At 40.3% G+C, this 27,376-nt stretch overlaps 1 protein-coding gene across 1 annotated transcript in view; it reads left to right on the top strand.

The window, feature by feature from the left end:
* HPSE2 (heparanase 2 (inactive)) overlaps window positions 1-27,376 on the top strand; it is a 678,034-nt gene that overhangs the window by 616,759 nt on the left and 33,899 nt on the right. Inside the window, exon 10 of the mRNA XM_036886477.2 lies at window positions 25,116-25,261. Coding sequence (XP_036742372.1) covers window positions 25,116-25,261 — 146 coding nt within the window. The remainder of the gene's footprint in view (window positions 1-25,115; window positions 25,262-27,376) is intronic.

The following is a 27,376-nucleotide window of genomic DNA, read 5'->3' as shown; positions in this document are numbered from 1 at the left end:
ATGTAAATATAAATTACAAATTATGATAAGAGCTATGAGGGAAATAAAATGTGTTAATGTAAAGTTAACTAGGAACACTTACCTGAACAGCACAGCCAGGAAAGGACTTTTTGAGAACTTGATGTTCAAATTGGGACCCAAAGATTATAGAGCATTCCAGGCAGAGGGAACAACATTTGCAAAGCCATAGATGGAAATGAACTTAGCATTTTCAAGGAATTGTAAAGAGGTGAATGTGGCTAAAAAGTGATAGGTAGGAAACACTGGAGAGGTAAGCAGAGGCCAATCATAAAATATCTTGTCAGCCATGGTAAGAGGTTTGGGTTTTATTTGAAGTGTTATGGGAAGCCACTGGAGAACTTCATTCAGGAATAGAATTTTATTCAGATTAGAGATGGATAGGCTATAGATGTAGATACAGATATAAATACAGATATAGGTATATAAAAAGCTACTCAAATACTCCATGGAGAAGAAATTGTAATGAGACAAGGGAGAGGCCAGGAAGGACACTATTTCAGTAGTTCAGGCAAGATGACGATGAATATTTGGGCCAGGCTAGTGGTATAAGTACACAGATTCAAGATATATTTAGAAGATAGAACTGACATGAATAACAGGAATGGCTGTGGGATTAAAGAACAGAGACCTGGACAGCCGATGAGTAGTGGAGTCACTCACGGCATGAGGAAGACTAGGAGGGTGGAGACTAAGTCCGTGGAGGAAGGATGAATCCAGGATCCACTCTGACCATGTTGAATTTGAGGTGCTTGGGGGACATCCAGGAAGAATACCAAGTATGCAGACTAGTTACAAGTCTGGAGCTTGAAAGAGATCTTTGGACTGAAGATAGAAATTTGTCAGTGTATTTAAAGCCAGGCGAACATATGAGGGCTGACCATGCAGGAGTGAAAGAGAGTGATGCCCAGACTAACCTTTAGAAGGAACAGCACATCCCACTTTGTCAGGAAGGAAGAGTAGGTACAGAGGCGTGTAGATTGGGTGATGGAAAGAAAACGAGCTCCCAAATCATAATTTCTTCTTGCATTGCTTGAAGCATAAGGCAGGGTCCTTGGCTGAGAGAAAGGGAAGTGAGTGGGGAAGACGATTTGAACAGAAATGAAATGTACAAAATAGTCATCTCAGAAAACAGAAGAGCAGTTTGAAGGAGAACCTAGAGAAACAGCATAGGATTACAGGTGGCATTGAGAGCACGTTTGAGATATAGGATCATATTTAAAGTGAAGCTGTTGGCCTATTTGTGTGCTTTTCTCCAGTTACTTTCAGCTGCTTGGGTACAAAACTGAGGAACAGTGGTTAAGAATGTCTCTGTGTCTTGTGGGAAGCCTGTAGTAAAAATACCTAGAAATAAAATAACTGAGTCAAAGGCATTAATGTAGATAGATACCACTGTCAATCAATATGCTTGCAGATGTAACTGGAAAACTTTTTTTAAACACATTGTTTTCATCCCTGTTAATCTCTTTTAACACAAAAAAAACAACAGCATTAACTGGATAATAGTATTATAAAGATCAATAACTCAGAAGTTTCAAAATGGAAAAGTTTAATGCAATTTAAGGAGAAAAGAATTTACTTGCATAATTCATCTTGTGTGTATGAAATTGTTGCTCCACGTGTGTTGGCTGAATAAGGGTTTGCAGGGCAGGTGTTTGAAAATGGAAAGTGGCCTCCCTTGGCCCAGACGGACCCACAAACATCACGACGGAGCCCAGGGTGCACCATAGTGGCTTGTGGTTACCACCACTGATGCCTCACAGTGTCTTCCCACTGTGAACGTATCTGTCAGGAAAACAGATTCATTTGGCTAGATTTGATTGGGATTTGTTATGAATGGGGTGGAGCTGTGGGGCTATTGCTTCCCAATCACTTGGCTCCCATGTTCTAATGAAAGCACAGCGCATCGCTCAGAGGACCTGCACTTCCAGCTGACACATCAAATGGGAAATTCTTAGGGGTTTGGTCCCAAAAATTATTTCTGGGTGTCCATGTTTCCATAGTTCTCTCCTTTCACTTACCAGTCAAAGGTTATTATAACTAATTGGGTGTCTGTCCTCCACTGGCATCCACGGTCTGATCTGCACACATTTAGCTGCACTGATGGAATCACCATGTGGTCTGGAAATGAGTGCTGATCAAAGTACCATCCATCCTCTTACTCTCTGACTCTTGTTTTTGAATTCCAGCTCTGCCTCCGGAAATGCCCTCTAAAAATTGCATCATAGGCTTTTTTGATAAAATGACATGACTCAAAGACTGTAAGTGTCTAGAATTATTATCTCATAAAGCTCAGCTTTCAAAACTTAAATGTGTTGCATTGAAGCCAGTCAAATGAACTAAAAGCTGGCTGGGGAAGACAAATAGGGGAGAGTGATGAGTGACGCTGGGCTGAATGGAGGGCCGCCTGCCGCGAGGCTGTCAGGGAAGAGGCACTGTTTACTCCCTGTCTCTCATCATCATTTGCAATCTAGAAGGCAGATGGTAAAGCCGCCTGAATGACAATATAGGTGACACTAAGTTTAGAGCCATTATGCAAGCACAGAAAATGTAGGTGGGAAGGGCACAAAAGAAGACCTTTTTGCTGAAGTTGCCACTGCTGTAACAGGTCAGAGCTTCAGATCACTTGGCCATGCATAGTACCCACCCTGTCCCACTCGGGGCCTTAGATAAGCAAGTTGAGTGCTTGAAAATATGGTTTCTTTTGCTGCCCAGGTATGTTCATCAGCACTGTGGCTGCAGACACCTTCCTCAGAATGACCACAGGATTCAGAGGTCCAGTTTTAAAATATATCGGGCATTGCACTGGCCATGTGACAGGAGACAAGTTTAGTTATTCAGCACAATTGACTGAGTGCCAGCCTTGTGCTAATACTGTGCTGGGTTCTGGGAATCAAGCTATGAAGGGAACAGACATGGCCTCCTCTCAAGAAGCTCAGAGTCTATCTAAGAGAGAGACAAATAACAAATAAGTAAACAGATAAATAAGATAATTACAACAGATTATTAGAAATGCAATACAGGTTTGGAGAAATCCGGTACAGGCTCTTTTAGATAAAGTAGTAAATCTAGGGGAGGGACACTTCGGCAGAGCCCTAAAGGATGAGAATGAGGCAGCTTCCAGAAGAACAGGGGGGAAGCACGTTTGTGCAGGGGCCTTAGAAGGGAGAAGATCTGGAGGATTCACAGAGCAGAGGAGAAAGCTGCATGTCGTGCGGCAGGAGAAGAGCCATCTGAGATGGGGTTGGGGCGCTAGCAGGAGCGCACCCTGAGGGACCACGAGGCACTCGGGTTTCAGTCTAAGAGGGGTGAGCGGCCTGCCTAAGCACTGAGTAGGGCTACGATCTGATTTCAGTTTTAGGAGGATGACTTGAACTGCTCTGTGGAGAACACATCAGAGAGTCAAGGGTGGAAGCAGAGAGCCTGGAGAGAAGCCAGGTGCTGACCAGACGAGAACCTGCAATGGCTCCACCTGGGGTGATGGCAGTGCAGAGAGCAGAAGGGGACAGATGAGCAGGACGCAGAGATGAGTGGACGTGAACAGACTGAATGGGGAGAAGTAAGGTTAAGAGAGGAACCACTTTTGCATTCTACCTCCTTTTATGCAAAGGAGACAGTTACAACCCTCAGTCACATCAGCACTGTGTACCCCCCAGAACGGGTTTGCGCTCTTCTGAAAACATTTTCCAGCCCTCGCCAAGCAAAGGCAGACTGGCTGAAAATCTTTGCAAGAGATTTGACTTGATATTAGACAGTTGGATGCTGGGCCCTCTTCCAGAGTGCTGGGCCCCAGAAATTTATCCCAGCTTCATCTCCCCAACCCCAGTGAGCCCTGATCCTCATCAGACATGACCACACAAAGGCAGTCCTTCACCGTCGTTCATTTTTAATGGTTAAGATTTTCTCTCCAGGCCTCTACCCTGCATTTATTCCTATTTGGAATTCCTAACCCGCCCTTCTTCCCATTAGTGTCATCTGTAAACTTAATGATGACCATGTTCTGTATTTTAGCCTCCAGGTCCTTTAGAAACAATGTTCTCTGTATTTATTTTTGAAGTTATGAGCAGATGGCCATGCTGCCTGAGCACAGGCACTGAAATTTGAACCACGGAAATGTGATTTTGGAATGAGACTGGTTCCCCATGACTAGTGCTAAACTTTATACTGTAGAGTTTAGTTTAATACTGGAGTTAGTGTGGTAATCAAAATAAAACTTACATTAGAGTTGATCTGATACATCTAATAATATGATTATTATTATGCTACAAGAGAAATGACATTTGTGTAAGTGATTTATACATGTTTGTATTTCACGGCCACATCAAGGCTGTTGTTTCCTTAAAAGAGTTACCAGGAGTTTTCCCTATCACCCATGTGAACACAAACTCACAGTAAAAACCAAAGATCCTATCTAGACCTTACTTCCAACCATTGTCCTCACAGGGCTGAGATATCCCTTGCTATACCTGGTCCTCTCCTATACCATCCAACTGCACCCAGGTCCTTAAGTAACACACCTAATGTTTTCCACATCGAGCCATCCTAGAAGGCTAGAAATAGCAGAAACCCTAGGTGCTGAGGCTGTGGACTTCATGCCTGAGGTATGAAGGCCGTCATCATATCCCTGTACTGTGGGGTGACTGAGGGACATGTAATGTTGAAAAATCACACCGTAAGCAATGCATTCTTAGACAACTCCCCATGGAATTTTGTCTTGCACTCATGGAAGCATCTGACCTGAAGACAGATACTCTTTTTGGAGAGTTACATTAAAAATTTGGAGTTGAACATTATTCATCATCAGTGTTAAAGGCTGCCAACCGCTACTTCCCTTATGGTGCCAAATGCATGAATTCTTTTATGGAGGCAAAATATTAGAGACTCTTTCTACCAGTCTTGCCCTTCTGAGTCCCCATGCTCCCCAGCCCACCCTGCCCCCACATTTTACTTCCTGCCTTCTGAGATCTGGAGGCCACCCAGGTAGATGAGCTCACTACAGCAGTCCACCAGCCTGCTTTGCTTCCTCTGAAACTTGAGTCTCACCTCCCAAACTCAGTTTTCTGCAGAGGAAGATCCTTCCAGTTCCCTTAATCAGCAGTTGCCAGCCTTTCTTCTTCTTCTGTCACTGTTCCTTTTATAGCTAAAAGGCCACTTTGGATCTGCCTTAGGCTGCTTTCCAGCAAGTAGCCCATCAGTCTCTCCCATATTTTTTGGACTCCCGCCCTATTTTTCTGGTATGTGTCTATGAAATATTCAACAAGAAGGGGATATTGCCATGCTGTAGAGTGGATATGAGAAGTGAGGACTGGTCATGGCACCTACATAATTTGCAGGACCCCTTGCAAAATGAAAATGTGGGACTTTAACTTCAAAAAGAGCCATTAGAAGTACTGAAATGTAAAGGTTGGTTCCTTTCCGCCAGTCTCTCTCTTGACTCACAGTATTTTTTGCTACTTAGTGTTGCTCTAAGTAAAGAAAAAATTTTAAATAATTAGCATGAATTTTGCCATTCGTCTTTATATTGTGCATGTGTGATTTAATGCTAATAGAAGGGCATTTAAGTTGTATGAGAATTAACAAAATTATACAATTTGTATTCCACAGCTTATACCACGTGTATGTGTTTTGTTCTTACCAGCACAATGGAAACACTGCACAAAACTAACTCAGCTAGTTCTGTTTCACTTCTTGATATGCATACATTCTACCAATACTCTCTACTTTTATATCATTACTAAGGAAGGAAAGACTGAAAGAAAAAGCGACTATGGGTTGTCCTATCTTTCCCTTTCCTTCTGTCACCATTTTCAGCAAACATGGTTAGCTAATACAAGGAGGTAATATGAATTAGAAAGGATATGACAGGTTCTTTTATGTTTCTTAGAATGTGATTGCCTCTTTCCTGGGTTTTCAATGAGTTCTGGTGTGAAGAAAGTGTGGCTTCTATGGCTGTCAGCCTCTCCATTCCCCACTTACATCCATTCACTTTGCGCTCACTTTGAACCTCGTTGAACTCTCATGCATCATGGATCCACCAGAATTTTGTGCTCATGGGGCATTGCAAACACTGTATGTTAATCAGATAGCAAAGAACTACAGATGCACAATCTCCCCTGCTCATGTGCATGCTCCATTGGCTCCTTAGACTTGACCAACAAAACATGTTCAAAGACAAAATGATTAAGAATTCCAAGATGGCAACAGTAGAGCATTATGCCAAGTGCCAGGCTCTTGTGAACACAGATCCCTTCTGAACACAGGCTCCTATTCAGTTGCACAGGTTGCATGCCATGAAGCCGACCATGGGACTGAGAAAGAGTTACAGGCTTGGGGAGTGGGGTAGTTGCAAGAAAGCAGATGGAGCAGAACCTTGACTCTGCCAGGAAAGATCACTTATTACATTATGAAAGGCCTCTAACCTATTGGACTTTGTGGTCCAGCTTCTATCAAGAACATCTGCCCGTTTTGTTTCTCTGTCTGACTAAGGGGTAGAGAAGATAGGAGGGAGCTCTGCCAATTTTTTCATTCTATCTGATAAGAAGACTTCACTGAGGTAGAGTGTGGGACCAGGTAGTGAACCTATACGACATAGGTTTAATTTCCTAACCATCAGGGGAAATTTTAAATGCATTTTCAGTGTCCCACTTACACTTTTAAAACAAGCTGCTGTCACTTAAAACTAAGGAATGGTGATCAGAGTAAAATTAGGATAAAATTTTCCATCCAGCTAATTTTCTGTGGAGAATTTGACTTTGTGCAATTCAAGACTTATGTCAGTATGCTTTTGCAAATGTCAGAATTATCAAATTATGTAATGAGATTTATAATAATGTCTTCATTCGGGGTTCAATAAGCTGTTTTCCAGCTGTCAGTTTTTGGGAATTGACTTTCTTTTGAACTTTGAAAATTTTCACATTTCAAAGAGTCCATATTCTATTTCACACTGGGTTTCTGTGCCAAGGCTGCTGTTCTTTCCAGCTTCTCCATTAACTGATGTTTCTTCATGCAAAGTCTGTTAGCCCCTATAAATGAAGCTCTTCATGTTTATAATGATTGATTTCCAATATGTGGGAGCTGTAAATGAAAATAGCAAAGGAAGTTAATGAGTTGGTAGTGTGGCTGCCCATTCGTACTTACGAAGAATAACAATATATCTTGGCAAAGAACCTGCTATAAAGTGCTCCTGTCACTAGCCCTCAATCGCATTCTGAATGGTAAAGATGAAGTAATGGCTGAATATAAAAACCTTTTCTAATGGTTCTGTGTTGTGCCCAGCCAAGTGACCTGCTTGTTGTCCCTGGGCATAAGGCAGCACCCATATAGGAAAAATTGAGCCACAGTCCAGAAAAATCCTGCTGTATGATGACTGTTTGGGTTAATTTTGTTTCTAGTGTATCTTCTGTTGCTATCAATCCACTTTGGCAGCATGAGTTTGCCAGTGAGTGATCAGCCCTCCTCTTCATTTGGTGTCAACAAAAATGATCACCTTAATGAGACCTATACCCAAGGCATAGGATAGATGCAGGCCTTCTGCCTTTTCTCTCTGCAGCCTCTGTCTCTGCCTCTCCAGGTTCTCTGATGGAGGTGGGCTTTATTCACAAGACCTGTTTGCTCACACCCTGAAACTGCCTCACACACCTCTGATTTCTCTGCTGTTCAAAAAGATCAAAGTACCTACCAGCTTCCATTATAGGATATGGAGGGGAGCAAAGATTCTCTGCCCTCCCCAGCTTGATTCTTTATCTTACTCATATTTCTACACACAAGCCCTGGCTTTGGGGTACAGTATATACCCTTTGGTGATTGCAAAGTTAACTATTCTTTTAAAAATCACATAAAGCCCAATATCAGTGGAAATATCCTAAAAGCCATTAAGTATACAGTTTCTTCTTAAAGGATGGTTCTTACCTTGTACTTTGAAGCCCACTTACCTGGGAAGCCTGGATTCACTTGAGTATGGGCCTCATAGAGCAGGGTCTGGAGTCCAGATAACCTTAATGGGCCCCATAAAGGCACAGACAGCATATTCTGCACTTTAAAAAGTAAAATGTGAGGTTATTTAGGACTATTTCCTAAAAATTCATTTTTAAATCTCTCTGTAGATGGTCGTTGGAACTGTAAGTTGTGGCCTGCCTAGCAGTTTAACTTCTGCTCCGGAGCAAGGGAAGAGATGGAGAGACTAACCTAGTTACCTGAGGCCAGCATTTCTTCTCAAGAAGGATCCTAAACTTACAAGTACCTCAGGCACAGAAACCCCTTGTCTGGTGTTCAGCAAGAGTAAAGGAGCTAGCCCCTTCTCCCAGCCCCACTTGGTGTATTGGTCCTGCAGCGGGTGGACTGATAAAACTGCTTGGCCATGCTTTCCCACCAGTTGCACATTGTAGCCATTTCAAGTTCAGCCATGTGTGCCAGATTGAATGAAATGCTTTTTAAAAGTCTCCAAAGCAGGAAAACATCTTTCTGTGACTGGTATTTTTTTCATTTTTATGTATTTGTTAATAAGTGTCTGCACAGTAAAGATGTGGTCTGTAGCTTGTTTTCCAAGGAGAAATCCAATTTGGCTCTCATGGATGTTGCCGCTACTCAGATCGAGTTTAATTCTTTAATTGAAGTAGCTGCAGAATAGCTTGTGGACAACGCAATGTTCCACAGGCTTTTCTGGAGTTGTCTGGGTGGAGACCACCTTCACTTTTGTGCTTGAATCCCGTGAGCTCATCAGCGTGGCTCTCAAAAAAAATGTCTCCTCTGGGTTGCCCCTGTTGCTGGCCTGTTAAAGCTGTGCCTCAGTCCGTGGTCACGTCACAGAATTGATTCTATTCTTTGTAATGAAAAAGTTGTAAGTATTATGCTACCCTGGACAAAGGAATGAACCAACTTCTCTCCAAATGCCCTTCCAGAAATCTCTCCACTATCTCAGCTTCTGTAGCCTGCCTGGAAGACAGTGGGTTATTATAAAGCCTCTTCTGTAAGCGGCTTACACACACTTAACTTTCCTGACTTACACAAATATTTTGGGTACAGAAAAGTTTTGGTGGTAAAAGAGGGCAAGTTTGGGGAGAGAAAGGATCTATTTAAGTCCACAGCTTGCATCCCTCTGCCTGCCAACACCCAAAAGATGGGTCCATTAAGGAAGGGGAGGTGGGACCTCAGAGTTAGCTCAAAAACTCTACTAAGAGACCACATAGGCTCTTCACCAGCTAAAGAATGAGCTCTTCAAGGTATTAAACTATGTCTTAGCTATTTCCCTTTGTCCAGTGCATCGCAGGTACCCAGCAAATGTTGACTGGTGAAGATGATGGTGGGGATGATGATGATGATATCTAGACAGCAAGTCCTTCTCCTATCTACCCCTTCATTTCTAGTGGAGGCAGGACCTTGTCCCTGGCTGATTCTCTTAAGATTTTAGTGCACATGGGTTACCGGCCCCAGCTTTTACATAAAAGTACCACTATTCACTTGTAACCTTTGTCATTTTGCCCACTTTTTCTATCTTGTTCTTGCATTTTTTCCATATCTACTGTTTTCTCTGCTCATTCTCCTTTGATTGGTTAGTTGTTTGAATTCTTTCTTATGTGCCTTGGGCCTTGTTTTCCCATCACTCACCCTTTCTAAAATGTAGTCAGATACAAGAGATAAAAAGCACAGGACCAGAGTCAAAGATCAAATATTAGCAGGAACTGATGGTAGACAAAGATATATATGTTTTATTGTTTCAGAGAATCAGGGAGAACCCAGTGAATTTAGGAAATTTGACAATCCTCATGAAAAACAGATTTCTGTTTGCTGAATCCCAACGTAACATTGAGAGTTTGGCAGCCTGCCCCTTGTCTTTTCACAGCAGCGCTCAGTGGATCATAACATTTGTCCCTGGCTAGTTCTTAATATGTCAGGCCCTTTGTCACAGTGTGAAGGTCTGGACAATGACCTTCATACCTGGCTTTGCTCAGGTCTTCAAGGTGCAGCAAAGAGAGGTACAGGGCATCTTGGGGGCAGTTCAGGTGAGGAAGGGCACATTTACCTCTTGCCTTTCCTGTACCTGATTCAGCCAGTGAAGCGGGGCCTCTCTTTCACTAATTCTCACAGAAACATTCAGAGGAGGAAGGAGAATGGCATTTTTAATTCTAGCAGCACTTTTTAAGAAACTTTTTCAGGAACTGCAATAGTATGATTTATGTACATAATCTTAGTACATTTACTAATTCAATGAGTACTTATTAAGCATTTACTATATACCTAGACACTGTGTTAGGTGCTGAAGCTACAACTCCATCACTTAGTAGCATTGCTTTACACCTGTAGATCTCAGTCCCCTCACCTGTAAAATGGAAAAACAGAGGTGTTTTGTCATAGGATTGACAGGCAAATTCAGTGAGATAATGCGTGTGCAGCCCCTATTAGGCATTGGACCCTGACCTCCCAGAAGGGTCCAGTGGAGAACCCATACAGGTAAAGAGGCAGTCAGCATACACTATGCAAACTGCCCTGAGGAGGCCTGCAGGGCACACAGGATTACATGCAAGAGAATCCCTCCCCTGGACTTGGGGCTTCCGAGAGGCTTCCAAGAGGCAACCGCACTTAGGCAGAAACTCAAGAATGAGGAGTTAGCCAGGCAGGGCATCGGGGGAAGAAGTCTCTGGACAAAGGGAACAGCAGTTCTGCAGGGCGGAGGTGTAGGAGAGCTAGGAGGAGGGAAGCAGTGCTACTCAGGGATAACCTCCCTTCCTTTCTGCTGTAGATGCTGCAAGTTTAACTGCATAGGGAGACACTTACTCCCCCTCAAAAACAGGATCACCTTATTTGGAGCCCACACTTTTTCTATGTATTATAATGAACATCTTTTGACATCATTAAGTATTCTTCTAACATATGATTTTTAATGCAAAATAGCCATAGTTGGATCTACCATAATTTCTTTATACAGTAATTTATTCATTGAACATTGGATTGTTTTTAGGTTTTTTCCCCATGAGAAATACTGCTGTTGTGGCCATAAAACCAATTAGGATTTTTTGGTCATAAGAAAAACAAGGAGGGAAAGAATCTAGGGAACTTCAGCAGAGAAGAAATGGGGTAGTTGATACTCTGAGGCACCCAGCTTGGGCAGGATGGACCCAGGACAACAGGGATCCAGGTGGTAGCACCAGTGAATGGCCAGCCTTCTCCAAGTGCTGCTGCGTACGGGAAGTCCACTCCAGCCACTCTCAGTGTGCGTGGCTGCACCCCTCAGTCTCCAGACTCCCTGGAGAGGAAGTCCAACTGGCCTAATATGGTCACTTAGTCGCCTCAGGGGAGATTAGGAAAGCTTGATAAACAGTATACAATCATGGCTACATCATTTCCCAAAAGAAAATCAGATGCTGTAATCAGAAGGAGACATTATTGACATCAAGGCACAAAACCATCAATGGCTACTACAACCATCTTCCAAGTACATCTTTGCACATATCTGTGATCACTTCTTTGGAATAATTCAATAATAACAATTCCACAGGAAGTGGAATTGTTGGATGATTGTTGATCAGCAAATTGTTGATGCAGCCATTTGAGACTTTTGGTGCATATTACCAAGTTATTCTCAAGAAAGTTTATTTCCAGCAATCCACTTTTTTCTTTTTTTATTGAGATAACATATAACATAAAATTTGCTAATTTAACCATTTTTAAGTATACAATTCAGTGGCATTAATTACATTCACGGTATTGTACACCATCTCCACTATCTGTCTCCAAAATTTTTCATCACTCTGAAAAGAAACTCTGTGCCCATTAAGCAATAACTCCCCATTCTGACCTACCCCCAGCACCTGATACCCTCTGTTCTATTTTCTATTTGTATGAATTTACCTACTCTAGATATTTCATAGAAGTAAAATCATCCAGTATTTGTCCTTTTGTGTATAGCTGGTTTCACTCAGCATAATGTTTTCAAGGTTCATGCCATGTTGTAGCAGGTACCAGAACTTCATTCCTTTTCAAGGATGAATAATATTTCATTATATGGATATACCACATGTTGTTTATCCAGTCATCTGTTGGTGGACACTGGGTTGTTTCTATCTTTTGGCTACTGTGAATAGTGCTGTAATGAACATTCACTTGCAAGTATCTGTGTGAGTCCCTGTTTTCGATTCTTTGGCTCCTCATTCCTAGGAATGGAATTGCTGCTGCATTAGGGTAATCCTATGTTTAACTTCTTGAGGAACTGCCAAACTGTTTTCCACAGTGGCTACACCATTCGGCAATTCATTCTTGACACTAAACACTAGGAAATGTTTCATAGACATGCTAGAACCTTCATAATTGACTATCCAAATTGTTGAAACAAAAATAGTCGAAATGTATCGTTTTGCCTTAAGTAACTTTCATTAAAAGCATATAATTTGGCTTCTTTTCTTATAGCAAACTTATCAGTTCTGCCCCTGGCATTTTGAACCCAGACAATATTGCCCACCTTATCTCAGTAGCCTGTGAAATCAGGCCTTCATAATTCTTTGTGCAAGCTTGAGTGCTTTTACAGGCAGTATGCCTGGAATTGTAATCTCATACCCCAGTACTCCTGGTGCCCTTGTGTGATGACCCTCTGGGCTGCACGTCTAGGTTGGAGGCCTCTTGTGTCTCCGTTCCACTCAGTTCTCTGGTTTGGGCATCATCCCCATTGTACAGGGCTGGAAGTTCCTCCCTGCTGCCGCTGCTGAGCCAGGGCTTCCTCCCACCCTTACTCAGGACTGGGATTGAGGGCGCTGAGTACGGAAGAGCTCTGTAATTTGTTTCTAAGTAGATAAACTGAAGTCCAGGTGTAGAGAAGCAAGGGGCAGGAGCCAGACCAAGGGGAAAATAGGGATCTCTAGGCCCTTCCAGTTCCAACTGTTTATTAAGCACCTTTATATTCCAAGTGCTGCATTAGGCTCTGGGAATACAACTGTGAGAAAACACAATCCCATCATTATGGAATTCATAGTCTGGAGGGGAGGTGGCATATGAATCAGAAAATACTACCAATAAGGTGTAAATACAAACTGAATCAAGTGGCCTAAGAGAAAGAAATGGTTCTATGGGAACATATAACACAGAAATGTGGCTTAGCCCACATGGGGTGGTCTGAGAAGACTTCGCTGGGAAAGAGCTAACACCTGAGTTAAGTGTTAATGAATTGTATGTGTGGTGTGTGTGTTGGCAAGGGGTGTGTGAGATGGGAGTAGAAGGTCATTAGAAAAACATGAAGGCCCTGTTTGTGTGGGAGGGGAAATAATCGGTCATTTAACATAAAAGGCCAGGTAGAGAATGGAGAGGTGGTAAGCAGCCAATTAATGTTAAAACCACTGGATTTAGCCACTGGTCTCTAGCTTGCAATTAATGGGAAGCCATTTGACAGTTTTAAGTAAGGTGGTGAAAAAAATGGATTGGAGGAGATTTCATTTCCTCTAGAGAGGGCAGCAGGGAAAATTAAAACTTCTTGTATTTCCAAAGATGCTTCAGTCACGTGGAAACTTTCTGGATCTGCCCTGCGGCCCCCTCTCTGTGCAGGAAGTCAGAGCAGCAGGGTTGTTCCCCTTCCATGTGAGCTCTGGCATACTGCCACTTGTGCAAAAACCCACCGTGATCTTCTACTTCATTTCTTCTTGGCTCTCTAAGGTCAGATATCTAGATGAAGTGTGGCTGTTGATGTAGAATTTGTACCCAATAGAGATAATTGGTTTTTTTGTGACTTTGGAAGTCAGATGAGAGGTTCCATGAAGGAAATATACTGGTAATTTTGCTGTCACCCTTCTGCACAACTGTACTTCCAAGGAACAGAAAATATTAAGATTACACAGGTTTAGTCTTCTGCAGCAAAGCCAATCAGTGGTCAGGAAAACAATGACCTTTGAACCTTGCAGAGTTGTAATTTCACTCCCATTCAGCCCTGGAAGCCCTCTCATTAGCCTCAGGAGATGAGTCTTCATTTGAACATTCATCCAATCAAACATTTATTGAATACCATTATCTATGTTCATAGGCGCTGGGCATGCAAAAGGCAGCTCCGCTCTCAAGGAAAAGGAACTTCCTTCCAACCATCTTTAACCTTCCCAACATATGCACACACACACACACACACACCAGTTATGTTTGTATTTTGGGGCAACTTGGAACATAACTGTGTACATATTAGAATATAACTAATTTCATGAAGCTAAAAATATTTCAAGGAATAAAGAGAAGAAAAAGCAATATTTATTAAATCCTTTTATATATCAGGCATTATGATAGATACTTCCAGATTGAATTATCTCATTAAACCCCTATGAGGACACTGAGGTTTGGAGATAATAAATAACTTTCCAGGATTTGAATATATATCTTTCAACTGTAAGCAAATTACTTTTCCACTTCTGTTTCTCTGTGAAGCCTGCCCCAAAACCCCCAGTCATAAATAATTATTTCCTCTTCTGAATTCCCAAAATACTCAAGTGGTTCCCGCTCATGTGGTGTTTACTTTAGTCAGCTGCATTTTACAGAGAATTGTTTACATGTGTCTTGGCCACCAAGTTCCTTGAGGACAGGAAGATGTCTTGTTCATCTTTGTATCACCCTGGCTGAACAGAATGCCTTGCATGCCACTAATATGTGCTCAGGAAATGCTTGTAGAATGAAAGAATGTACTCACAGCCCTCAGATGGTTAGTCAGAGCCTATGGCCACAGCCCAGCACCTCCTTCTCATCCCTGGTTCTGTACTTAGGCCCATTAAAGTCCTCATGGTCATGCAGTCCAGTCTACAAGCCCATGCCCTGATCACACCTCCAGACACAGCTGTCCCTTGCCATCTTTCCAGCCTAGTGGAACAAACTCCAGAGCTATGGTCCACTCTTAAGAAGCCAGACTCCAGGTTGAGGTCCATGCAGGTCCAAACTACAAGGTAGGGACTATCAGAGAAGAGAATACTAGGATCACAAGAACTCATAACATGGTCCAGAAAGAGGCATGGGCCCTTGGTTCTGTGGACTTCTTGCCCCATTTAGAGGGGCATAGCTGAAGGAACTTGACTCTCCAAAGCAAATGTTCCCTTGTCCAGCTCTCGATTAATGGAAATTGTAAATGTGAGACATAGTGGGTGACATAAGTGGGTAAAGATGAAACATTTCAAAAATATGCATTGGGTTTATGTGCACTAAAAATGACAAAAAGGAACTTTAGAACTAAATTTGAGGGGCACATTGGGAAAGATTTGACAATGCCCATTTGTTAGTTATTACTATTATTCTGATTCCATTTTCTTTTAGGTTTGCTCTTTACTTATCCCTGCATAACTCGATCTCACTAAGCTTTTGTGGTCTGGGGCTAGGCTAGGAGGCAGTGGGGCTGAGGACAGAAGTCATACTCTGTGTCCATCACTGTGCTGCCAGCAGCCACCCCATCCTCTGGAATTAACAATTTGAGCATTCGAAAGTTTGGAAACTACTAATCCAGTTTCATGCTCATTCTCTATATCCAGTCAATCAGCAGATACGATCAATTTTACCTCCAGAATATCTCTCAAATCCCTCTCTTCTCTCTAATTTAACTTCCTCATCTTAAGCAAACTCAAGTCATTTTTCTTCTAAACCAGCCTCCCAAATGGTTTTCTCCAATCCATCATCTGTGCAGCTGTGAAGGTCAACTTGCTAATTGAATAATGTCACATTATCTCTTAAAATTCTGTAATGGCTTCTCATTTATTTTGGAGACAGATTCTAAAATCCTGAGGTCTGCATGAATGGGCCCTACCATCCTCATCTTGTATTCACTTGCTAAGGTCCAAGCTGAATTGGTTGGCTTTCAGATTCTCAGATATTCCAAACTCCTTCCCATCTCAGAGCCTTTGCCAAAACTCTTCTCTTGACCAAAACACTTTCTATCCTCTCCCCTTTCTTCCTCAAATCTTAAATTTCACTCCATAAGAAACTCCTTTCCTGACGCCACCCCCAAGCCCTACCCAGACTATATCACAGGTTCTATTATATGGTCTCCTAGATTCCCCCATCACCATTAGCACCATCAAAGTAAATTAATTGCCTGATTCGTTGGCTTAAGGACTTTTTAAAATTAAATTATCATTGATCTGTAATCTTATGAAGGTCCCACATGAGCAACATTGTGGTTTCAACATTCACCCATATTATCAAGTCCCTCCTCCACCTCATTGCAGTCACTGTCCATCAACATAGTAAGGTGCTATAGAGTCATTACTTGTCTTCCCTGTGCTGTACTGCCTTCCCTGTGACCTGCCTGTATTTTGTGTGCTAATTATAATGCCCTTTAATCCCCTTCTCCCTCCCTCCCCACCCACCCTCCCCAACCTCTTCCCTTTGGTAACCGCTAGTCCCTTCTTGGAGTCTGTAAGTCTGCTGCTGTTTTGTTCCTTCAGTTTTGCTTTGTTGTTATACTCCACAAATGAGAAAAATCATTTGGTACTTGTCTTCCTCCGCCTGGTTTATTTTACTGAGTATAATACCCTCTAGCTCCATCCACATTGTTGCAAATGGTAGGATTTGTTTTCTTCTTATGGTTTATTCCATTGTGTGTATGTACCACTTCTTCTTTATCCATTCATCTACTGATGGTCAGTTAGGTTGCTTCCATATCTTGGCTGTTGTAAATAGTGCAGTGATAAACATAGGGGTGCATCTGTCTTTTTGAATCTGGGGTATTGTTTTCTTTGAGTAAATTCCTAGGAGTGGAATTCCTGGGTCAAATGGTATTTCTATTTTTAGTTTTTTGAGAAAACTCCGTATTGCTTTCTACAACATTTAAACTAATATACATTCCCACCAGCAGTGTAGGAAGGTTCCCCTTTCTCTGCATCCTCAGCAGCATTTGCTGTTTCTTGTCTTTTGGATGTTGGCCATCCTAACTGGTGTGCGGTGATATCTCCCTGTGGTTTTAATTTGCATTTCCCTGATAATTAGTGATGTGGAGCATCTTTTCATATGACTGTTGGCCATCTGAGTTTCTTTTTTGGAGAAGTATCTGTTCAGACTCTCTGCCAATTTTTTAATCAGGTTATTTGTTTTTTGGGTGTTGAGGCCTGTGAGCTCTTTATGTATTTTGGATGTTAACCCCTTATTGGCTTTTACAAATATATTCTTCCATACTGTAGGATGCCTTTTTGTTCTGCTGATGGTGTCCTTTGCTGTACAGAAGCTTTTAAGTTTGATGTAGTCCTATTTGTTCATTTTGCTTTTGTTTCCCTTGCCCTAGGAGATGTGTTCAGGAAAAAGTTGCTCATGTTTATATTCAAGAGATTTTTGCCTAAGTTTTCTTCTAAGAGTTTTATGGTTCCATGACTTACATTCAGATCTTTGATCCATTTCAAGTTTACTTTTGTATATGGAGTTAGACAATAATCCAGTTTTATTCTCTTACATGCAGCTGTCCAGTTTTGCCAACACCGGTTGTTGAAGAGGCTGTCATTTCCCATTGTATATCCATGATTCCTTTATTGTATATTAATTGGCCATAATTGTGTAAGTTTATATCTGGGCTCTCTATTCTGTTCCATTGATCTATGGGTCTGTTCTTGCGCCAGTACCAAATTGCATTGATTACTGTGGCTTTGTAGTAGAGCTTGAAGTCGGGGAGTATAATCCCCCCAGCTTTGTTCTTCCTTCTCAGTATTGGTTTGGCTATTTGGGGTCTCATGTGTTTCCATATAAATTTTAGAACTATTTGTTCTAGCTCATTGAATAATGCTGTTGGTATTTTGAAAGGGATTGCATTGTATCTGTAGATTGCTTTAGGCATGATGGCCATTTTGACAATATTAATTCTTCCTATCCATGAGCACAGGATGTATTTCCATTTACTGGCATCTTCTTTAATTTCTCTCATGAGTGTCATGTAGTTTTCAGGGTATACATCTTTCACCTCCTTGGTTAGGTTTATTCCTAGGTATTTTATTCTTTTTGGTGTAATTGTAAATAGAGTTGTTTTCCTCATTTCTCTTTCTGCTAGTTCATCATTAGTATATAGGAATGCAACAGATTTCTGTATATTAATTTTGTATCCTGCAACTTTTCTGAATTCAATTATTAGGTCTAGTGGTTTTGGGGGGATTCTTTAGGGTTTACATAAAATACCAGGTCATCTGCAAAGAGTGACAGTTTAATTTCTTCCTTACTAATCTGAGTGCCTTTTATTTCTTTGTGTTGCCTGATTGCTGTGGCTAGGACCTCCAGTATTATGTTGAATAAAAGTGGTGAGAGTGGGCATCCTTGTTTCCAATCTCAGAGGAAAAGCTTTCAGCTTTTCACTGTACAGTATGATGTTAGCTGTGGGTTTGTCATATGTGGCCTTTATTATGTTGAGGTACTTACCCTCTATACCCATTTTGTTGAGAGTTTTTATCATGAATGGATGTTGAATTTCATCAAATGCTTTTTCAGCATCTGTTGAGATGGTCATGTGATTTTTGTCCTTTTTGTTGATGTGATGGATGATGTTGCTAGATTTTCAACTATTGTACCATGGCTTAAGGACTTTCTTTATTGCTAAATTATAAACTTTATGATGTCAAGAATTGTATTTATCTTATTCACCACTGTTTCTCTCATGTCTAGCATGGAGTCTTGAACATAATACACAAACCATAATTGAATTCTAGCACCTTACATAGGCAAGGGGCTCCAGCAGGCCTGGGCTTTGTAGTCTGAGACCTCAAGGAACACAGGGTTCAGCAATTAATCCAGTAAATTCTGCAACCCTCTGTCAGTTCCTTTCTCTTCTCCCATTTATTTTGGTTCAATTTAACTCCATATGCTGCACTGTCTAACTTTAGACAACAATTGACTTCTTGACAAATACTAAAAAAGAAGAAAAGATTTAAAACCTCTGTCTTTTCAGTGTCATCTGTTATTAGTTTTCCCTCTCCAACTAATAAATGGACACTATTTTTCTTCAACCTCTTCTTCTGATACACTTAAAGAATGTCTGTGTCTCTCTTTGTCCCTTGAAAATTGCAACACATTCCTTGCTTTGGATTTTTTTTAAGTATTGACATAAAAAGTCATTATATTTGCCTTCCTTCTTGATGGTTTTTATTGTCTGAAAACTCTTTATATTCCATCTTTCATATCAATGCCTTTGTGTTGTTGTTGTTAGATATGTAAGAGCATTATTTTTTTCCTGCTGTATGCATAAATTTTTCTGCCTTTTCAAGTCTTTTCCTTAAGGAATCAGGTATTTTTTTCATTCTTGAAATGAATTCAGGAACCCTATCAGTTTTTGTATTTTATTTGTGATTATATAAGTGGCACGTATTCATAGTATAATAAAAGATAGAGGAGGAAGAGGGACAGGGTAGGAGAAAGGAAGGAAATAGAATTTGATTCTGCTGAGAACTGCTTACATTAAGTAGAAATAAGGACAGTGAGAAAGGGAAGAGGGAGTTTTTAAAAAAGAGGTAGGATAAATAGGGTACTGAGAGAAGAACAAGGGTGAGAGAGGAGTCAAGTGGTATACAGAGCTAAGTAAGATGCAATTGTCAAACTTACTTTGGCTTTTAACCTACCATCAACTGACTTACCAACCAAGCACCGCCATTCCCCTGAGGGAAGACATGATTAACTAAGAGCAAATCACCATAAACCCATCTCTCTTTGAGTAAAACAATTCAAAGAGATGCCAGCCTAAGGGTGGATCAGTGATGTCAAAAAAGAACCTCTGATAAACAAATGCATATATAAGCTTTCTTTATTATCTTTTTAACATATTATTTGACACTTTCCCAAAAGGTGATCTATGCCTACTTGTTACTTTTAAAGCAATATAATACAACCTGTGAATCCACCACCCAACCCCAAAACTAGCACATTCCTCCCACTAACCTCTAACTTGTCTCATTATCCCAGTCCCCTGGTTCCTCCTGCCCCACTCAAGGCAACCATTATCCTAAATCTTATGTTTATCAACCTATTGATTATACAGTTATATACAAAATATTATTACAAATACATATATGCTTAAACAATATATATTAGTTAAGTGTGAAGATATTTTTTTAAAAAGCAAACATTTGCCTACAGCATAGAAACACACAGCTATTGCCTAGACCACATCCTCTCCCAGGGCATACTGTACTTGAATTCTTCAAGGGAGCGGCGGCAGGGAAGTAAAAGCTCTATCAATGGACACTTTTAGAAATGGAAGTGAAAGATGCATCACAAATAGTTTTCAAAGAATATCAAAAGGACAGGCAGAGAGAAAAGGATGTAGAAGCACTTTGAAAGTGCTTTCTCCAGCAACAGACAATCACTGAATCTGCCAACAGAGCGAGTTTATGACTTAATGCTGGATGATTATTATGGCTGTGCTTACTACTAAATGGTTAATAAACTCCTAAAAATAAAATATTTTCTGATTTCAGTCCTGAACTGAAAAAGTTTCCATGTTTTTTTCCCCTTGCAAGATCTGTTTTCATTGTAAAAAATCTAGGATACTTTCTTAACAGAAAAAAGTTATATGATTGTGACCTTTCACTTTCAAAGCAAAAAAAGCCAGTGAGAAAGGAAGGAAGGGAGGGAGGGTGGGAAGAAAGACTCTCCCTGACTGGAAGAAGTTTATTATTCAGGTCCTTTCATATTGGTGGTAAGAAGACTCAATTTCATAAAAATGTAAATTCTCCTAATTTGAACTTAAAAATTCCATGAAATTCCAAGGCCTAGCAGATTTTGTTTAGATACTTTATAATCTGATTTTGAAATGTCTATGACTGAGTAAAGGTCCAAGATTAGCAAAGCCATTTCTGAAGAATATGATAGGAGGAACTGTTTTACCAGATTTCAAGAGATATATAAAACAGTGCTCACTAAACAGTACTGTATTGGTGCAGAACAGAAAAAGAATGGAGAGCCCAGAAACAAACCCATGAATTCAAACCCATGAGTGCATGGAAATGTGACACGGAAGATATCACAGATCACTAAAGAAAAGAGAGCCTATTTAATAAATGATGTGGGTATTGATAGAATCTGGACCTGAGTATCACCTTTGAAATAAGCCCCATCCACCATCTCAGAGACACCTAGGTGTCATCTTACCTAGGCTACAAGCATTCTCCAGAGGACACGTCAGCAGGCCACAAGCCCACCTTTCCCCTGACGCCTCCCCTCAAAGAGCCTGACAAAAACCTGGCCATAAAAAGCCTCTTGACCTCTTAGAGACCTTTTCCTTTGTTCTGGTGGCCAGGACAGAGGGCTCCCTCTCCGGTTTAACAATAAACCTGCTTGGACTGTTGAGTTTGCATCCCTTTTGGGTATAATTGATTATCCATATGGAAAAATTAAAAATTAGATACCTACCTCACACTACACCTCCAGATAAATTCTAGATTGATTTAGATTTAACTATGAAAGAAGAAAGAACTTTAAAAGAAAATATAAAATATCTTTATGAGCTACACATAAGGAATTCTTAACACACAAAAAGAACTGGACATTTTCTGCCCACTAGATTGGCAAAAATTAAGAAGTGTGAACATAACAGGTGTTGGAAAGGATATGGATCCAAGGGACTCATACAGACACTGCTAGAGGAAGGATAAGTTGGAATAATTGGAACCACTTTAGAAAACAGTTTGGTGTTATCCTGGGAAGTTGAATATCTGTATACTTGTGTAGGACGCAGCAGTTCCACCTTGGGCATATACTCTAGAACAATGCCTCTCTGACTTTAAGGAGCATCAGTCACCTGGAAAGACACACAGTTTGGGGGCCCCACCCCTAAAGATTGTTATTCAGTAGGTCTAGGGTAAAGTCCATGAATTTGCACTTCTAAGAAGCACCCAGATGTTCAGGCTGCTGCTGGTTTCCAATCACAGTTGGAGTAACACCTCCGGATTTCTTCACCTGTGTCTTGAGAAACAAGGAACAAGAATGTTCAAAGCCACATTGTTCATAATCGCAAAAATCTGGATACAACCCAAATATCTATCATCAGAAGAATGAATAAACTGTAGGATGTTCACATAATGAAGTATCATATAATATTAAAAATGAACTGTAAGTATGTGTAACAGTCTGAATGAATCTTAGAAGCATAATGTTAATTAAGAAAAGTAAGTCACAGAAAATTGTATACAGCATGATACCACTTTTATAAAGCTAACAAACAATATGTTGCTTAGGAGCAAATATATGGACAAAACTAAAATATGAAGCAAGGGAATGAAATACAAAAGTGGGGAAGAGAAGAGTCACATAACTAGATGCAACCCTGTGCATGTCACGGCGGCATTTGAGGTGGGTGGCAGGTTCTCATGCTTCAGCACTGTCATGTGAGTTACATAGAGTCTCCTGTATATGGAAAATAGAGACATAGTACACATGAAATGAAAAAAAAATAAGTGCCAATCAGGTAAGCTAAAAGAGACAAAAACTGCAAAGAAACTAAAATTGTAATAACAATTAAAATACTCATTGGACTTAGTAAATGACAGAAATGATCCTGAAGAAAAAAGATATGCAATGTAGAAGACACACTTAAGACATCCTTGAAGAAAGAAAACAAAAAGACTAAAAAACAATGAGAAAGAAGATGAGACTAAATGCACAGAACTGAAGATGAAGATCTAACAGACTCCCACAATGGAGATTGGAACAAACAGAAAGAAAGAATTCAAAGCTATATTTTAAAAAATGCTTATAGGTTGAAGAAAGGTCTTAGTCTTTCTCATCAAAAGTACTTCCCAAATACCAGTAAATTAATGCAGAAACCTACATGGACACATTCCTGGTAAAAGTTCAAATATCCAGGCTAAAACATGACTCCTATAGCATCCTGGCAGAACAAAATATAAAGAAAACAAACAGGCTAACCAAACATAGAATGAAATGCATGCTAGCTTCAAACTTCTCTGCCACAACAAACACTGCAAAAACATGATTTCAAAGTTTAGTTGGAAAAATAAATGGATATGACTAATTAAGGAAAAGTTTGAACAAAGAAGAAAAATTCTAATGAAATGATTTGAATCTCTAGATATGAAAATATAAATTTTAATAATAAAAATGATATGAAACTGATAAAAAATGGAGAGTTCAGTGGAAAAGAATAGAAAATCCAGATACAGAATTATTTATAATATTTCTTATGAGTATATCATGATATACATGTCATAAAATAGTATATATGACAGGTATATATTTATATATATATTATATAGTATATAATATACATATATATTATATAACATATCATATTATATGTGTTATATAAAATAGTGTAATGTGATAGTATATATTACATATGCTACATTAGAATATATGACATATTTTTATATATTTGCATATAGATAAAACTTAGTATGTGATAAAGATGAGCTTAAGCATAAGCCATTCACTATATGATGCTATAGTAGCTAGTAAATCATTAAAAAAAATAATGAAGTTAGTACCACACACCAAAATACTGTCAATGAATTAAAAAGTAAAAATTTTAAATGGTAATATGAAAAGAGCTAGAAAAAAATAACAGTGAAGATTGGTCTGATCCTTGTGTGAGGAAGGACTTTCTAAGAACTAAGAACAAGGAAGAAATTTTTTTAAAAAAAGATTGGAATATGTTCCTATACAAATTTTTTTAATTCTCTATGGCAAAAAAATCTTAAAAAGTGATAAAAAGCAAACTATAAATTTGGACAGAATGTTTACTCTTTATACATTCCAGGGGATTCTGACCCTAATATCAAAAGATATGTTACAAATCAATAAGAAGGTGGGCATCCCATTAGAAATATGGGTGACTGTGATAATCACTTCACAAAGATGATTTCAAATCAAAAACACAGAAATTATAGTCAATAAGAGCAAATTGAACCAATGAAGGTTTTTCCATCTATTTGATTGATAATGATGAAATATTTGCCATTTTCAATATTAAGAAGCCATATTTAACAGCTACCCAAGGCTACTTAAAATTAATTGAGGTGAATGTTTAAGCAACTCTTCAAGCCCACAACTGAGGGCAGATTTTGAGCTATTCTGGTGACAGAGGGCTTTTTAACTGTTCTGATTTGTGCAATTCACCAGACATTTTTAAGCTGCTGATGTTACAAATGACCACACAAGAAGAGCTGTACACGTTGTGCATTTTATTGTATGTGCCTCCATTCAAAAAAACAAAAGATCATTAAGAGGCTTCTGCCTGGGAAGGTGAAGACTGAGAAGACATGGTTGATGTATTTAAGGCCCTGAATAGCATGCATATACTGAATAGTATATTCACTGAATTCCAGAACTGGGGTCGGGGTGGGGAGTGGGGGGGAAGCCTAAACAAATTAGGAAGCTCTGTTTTACACAGTGAGTTACAAACTCTAAAGTCATTACCCCACAATAGGATATAAGATCAAATACAAAACTGATAAGGCCAAAATGGGATAATTAGCAAATGCAGTAGAAATTAAACTGGTAGTGAATAGGCTTTTGTAAATTCAAATACATGTGTGGGTTACAGATTGAATATTAATCAGTTACAAATGGGCCCTGGAAAGGTAAAGAGCATCCCATTCTTTTCAGTTTAGAATTATTGATGATGCCCAAGAATTAGTACCATGGTTTGCAAACATTCTTCTGTTTATATTTGATTCTGGAATCCAGGACTGCCGTCTCCTGTCTGGAGGAGCCTCATCTCCCTCCCACCACACTAACAGTATTTAGTGACAGTATTTGGAGGATGACATTTTGGATTGTAATATTGGTCACAGTCCTAAAGATTGGAAATCCTCCATTCTGCAATTAAATAGGAATCATAAACCAGTATGAAAGTGAAGTCACAGGAAAAGAAAGTTAAAAATGTAAGGCCCCAGCTGGTTAATTCATATGTGAAAAGCTTGATTCACTTGTTTGTATGCTGCTCTGGGTCTGCCCCACTGACCTTTCCCCATTTGATCAGTTGAAAAGTGCCCACTTCATTATCCACCCAGGGTGGTGCTTCACTGGAGTGACCATGTATATAGGGTTAGGGCCTCATTATTGGGATTCACTGTATTCCTGGTAAGAAGTGGCCTCTGGCCTGTGTGTTTGTGCAGTTACTCAGAACACCTGAATATGCCTCTTTCTCTGTCTCTCTGCTTCTCTGTTCTTCTCAGGACTACTGGCTCTCTCTCCTTTACAAGCGCCTGATCGGCCCCAAAGTCTTGGCTGTGCATGTGGCTGGACTGCAACGGAAACCAAGGCCAGGCCGAGTGATCCGGGACAAACTAAGGATTTACGCTCACTGCACAAACCGCCACAAGTAAGTCTTCAGAGAGATGTCCTAGAAAGCCAAGCCCAGGGGTCTTCAGGTTTCCTGTCCCTCTTAGAATTCTGTACTATTTGGAACCCCTTTAAGACTTACTGAAAACTGCTTCTGGAATTACTAAGTCTGCTCTTTGCACGTTTTAAATTATCTCTGATAAGAACTTCTTCTCCAAGTAAACCCCCTTTCTCATACTTAGAAAATGTATTCATAAAAATACATGGCATTTTTTTTCATTTGCTTCATCCAACAAATTTTTACTGAGCATTTCTTGGTGACAGTTGATGTAATGACCATGCAGCTTTGCTGTGTGCCTACACCCGAACAAAGGCTGGAGATACAAAATCCATTCCTGTGACCCACCAACAGGGCTTGAGGAACTAAGTCTGTCTCTAAGGTGCATGCTGAGAGCTCTGCCACCGGAAACCTCACCAGAGGCCAGCGCGTCCCCAGCTGTGAGCACCCAAAAGTAGTCATGCTAGCTTTAGAGCCATTTTCAGTATTTGAAAAATCTTTTCAGCTATTTTAACATTTAAAGGTTAAATAAAATCTAGGCTTCCTTTTTTTAGGGGGCTAGACTTAGAATAATCAACATGGAAATGTATGGTTATCCTTCTCTTTTTGATCTGAAGCTCTGGTTGTCACTGGAGTTGTCATTGAACAAACAGGAAAAATAATTATCAGTAAATAAGTAAAGCTTGGCAGATAAAATATTTTAAAACATGAAGATCAAAGGGTAAAAACTTAAAATTGAGTCTAAAACAAAATGCCAACCAAATATGGCTTTCTTACATCATTTCCTGTTGAAGGAGCAGGGTAGGTGGCTCTGGAGAAGAGAATTCCTTCTCTTAATTCAGAGAAGCCCTGGAGGGTGGGGAGTGGGAAGGAAGCAAGTGCCTCCAGCCAGACCTTCATTCCGGTGGGCCTATCAGGGGCTAATCACAGGCAGTGGGGAGCACAAAGAGCTCCAGTGGTCAGGTTACAATAGGCTCCTTCCCCTTCCTTGATGAGAGAGGAGCCAAGCCAGTTAATTTATCATGATAAGAGTTTTCAAAGAATCACTCTGAGCATAGGAGGGCCAGAGGCCAGTTGTCTTGTCTGTAGATACAAGTGCCTATTGTGGAGGAGAGGAGGCTGGTTTGGGCAGAGGCCAGAGGCTTTCAACGTCCCTTTTGCTCAACAGGAAGCTCAAACCAATACCTGACAGAGAGTGACTGCTTTATGGCCTTGGCTGGAGTTATCTGATCACCACACAAGGAAATACTGTATTCCTTGTCTCTGCCCTTGTCCTGAGATAACCACCCAAAAGGTGGACCCCCAACTTCAAGAGAGAAAAATTACTCTTGGCACCTTTTGTCTCTGTTGGGAAGCACATCAGTTTGTGGCTTTTATACTACTAGTCTGAGGACCCAGGGAAAAAATGTCTTTAGCCATGGGCTTAGCAGGCCTTGGATGTCCTCACAGAGGGCTCCTCATAGTCTCACCCCAGAGTTCATCCTGACATTCTTTGACATTCTTATGGAAAGTTGTCACTCATATTCTGAGCATACCATGAACTCAGGGCCAGTGTCTCATTCATTTTTGTATTCTTGGTGTCTGACATAGTGACTGGCTTAAGGAGGGCTCAGTGACTGTTTGATGAATGAATGCAGAAATAGAGCATCAGGGCACCACTGATGCTTTGCAGTTCTGTCTTCCCCTTTCATATCACATCAGCCAGAAGGAGGTGGTGTGGAAGAGTAGTTCAGAATTCTGTCCTTCACTAGCATGAGACCTCAAACAAGTTATGTCCCAGAGTGGGGCACACTGGCTTTACACTATTCAATCTTGACCAATACTCTGAAAATATACATCCTTGGTCAAAACAGGGATTGGGTGAGAAAGTATACACTCACCAGTAGAACAACCCAAAGAAACTGTCTATTAAAACAACCCCTGCACTCTGGTGTATAGTGAGCACTTGCTATGGGCCAAGCATCTTGTCAGATATTTACATTTCTCTTATCATATTGAATTCCAAAGGTTCTATGTTATCACCCCTATAATAACAACATTAATACTGTAAAAGATTTTACATTTGGAAAGAACCATCAGAGATCTTTTGGCCTACTG

The sequence above is a fragment of the Manis pentadactyla genome, chromosome 8 (genome assembly GCF_030020395.1).
Source record: "Manis pentadactyla isolate mManPen7 chromosome 8, mManPen7.hap1, whole genome shotgun sequence".
In the NCBI taxonomy this organism is placed as follows: Eukaryota; Metazoa; Chordata; class Mammalia; order Pholidota; family Manidae; genus Manis; species Manis pentadactyla.
The sequence above is the reverse complement of the archived record's forward strand: the minus strand, read 5'-3'. Positions and strand labels throughout refer to the sequence as shown.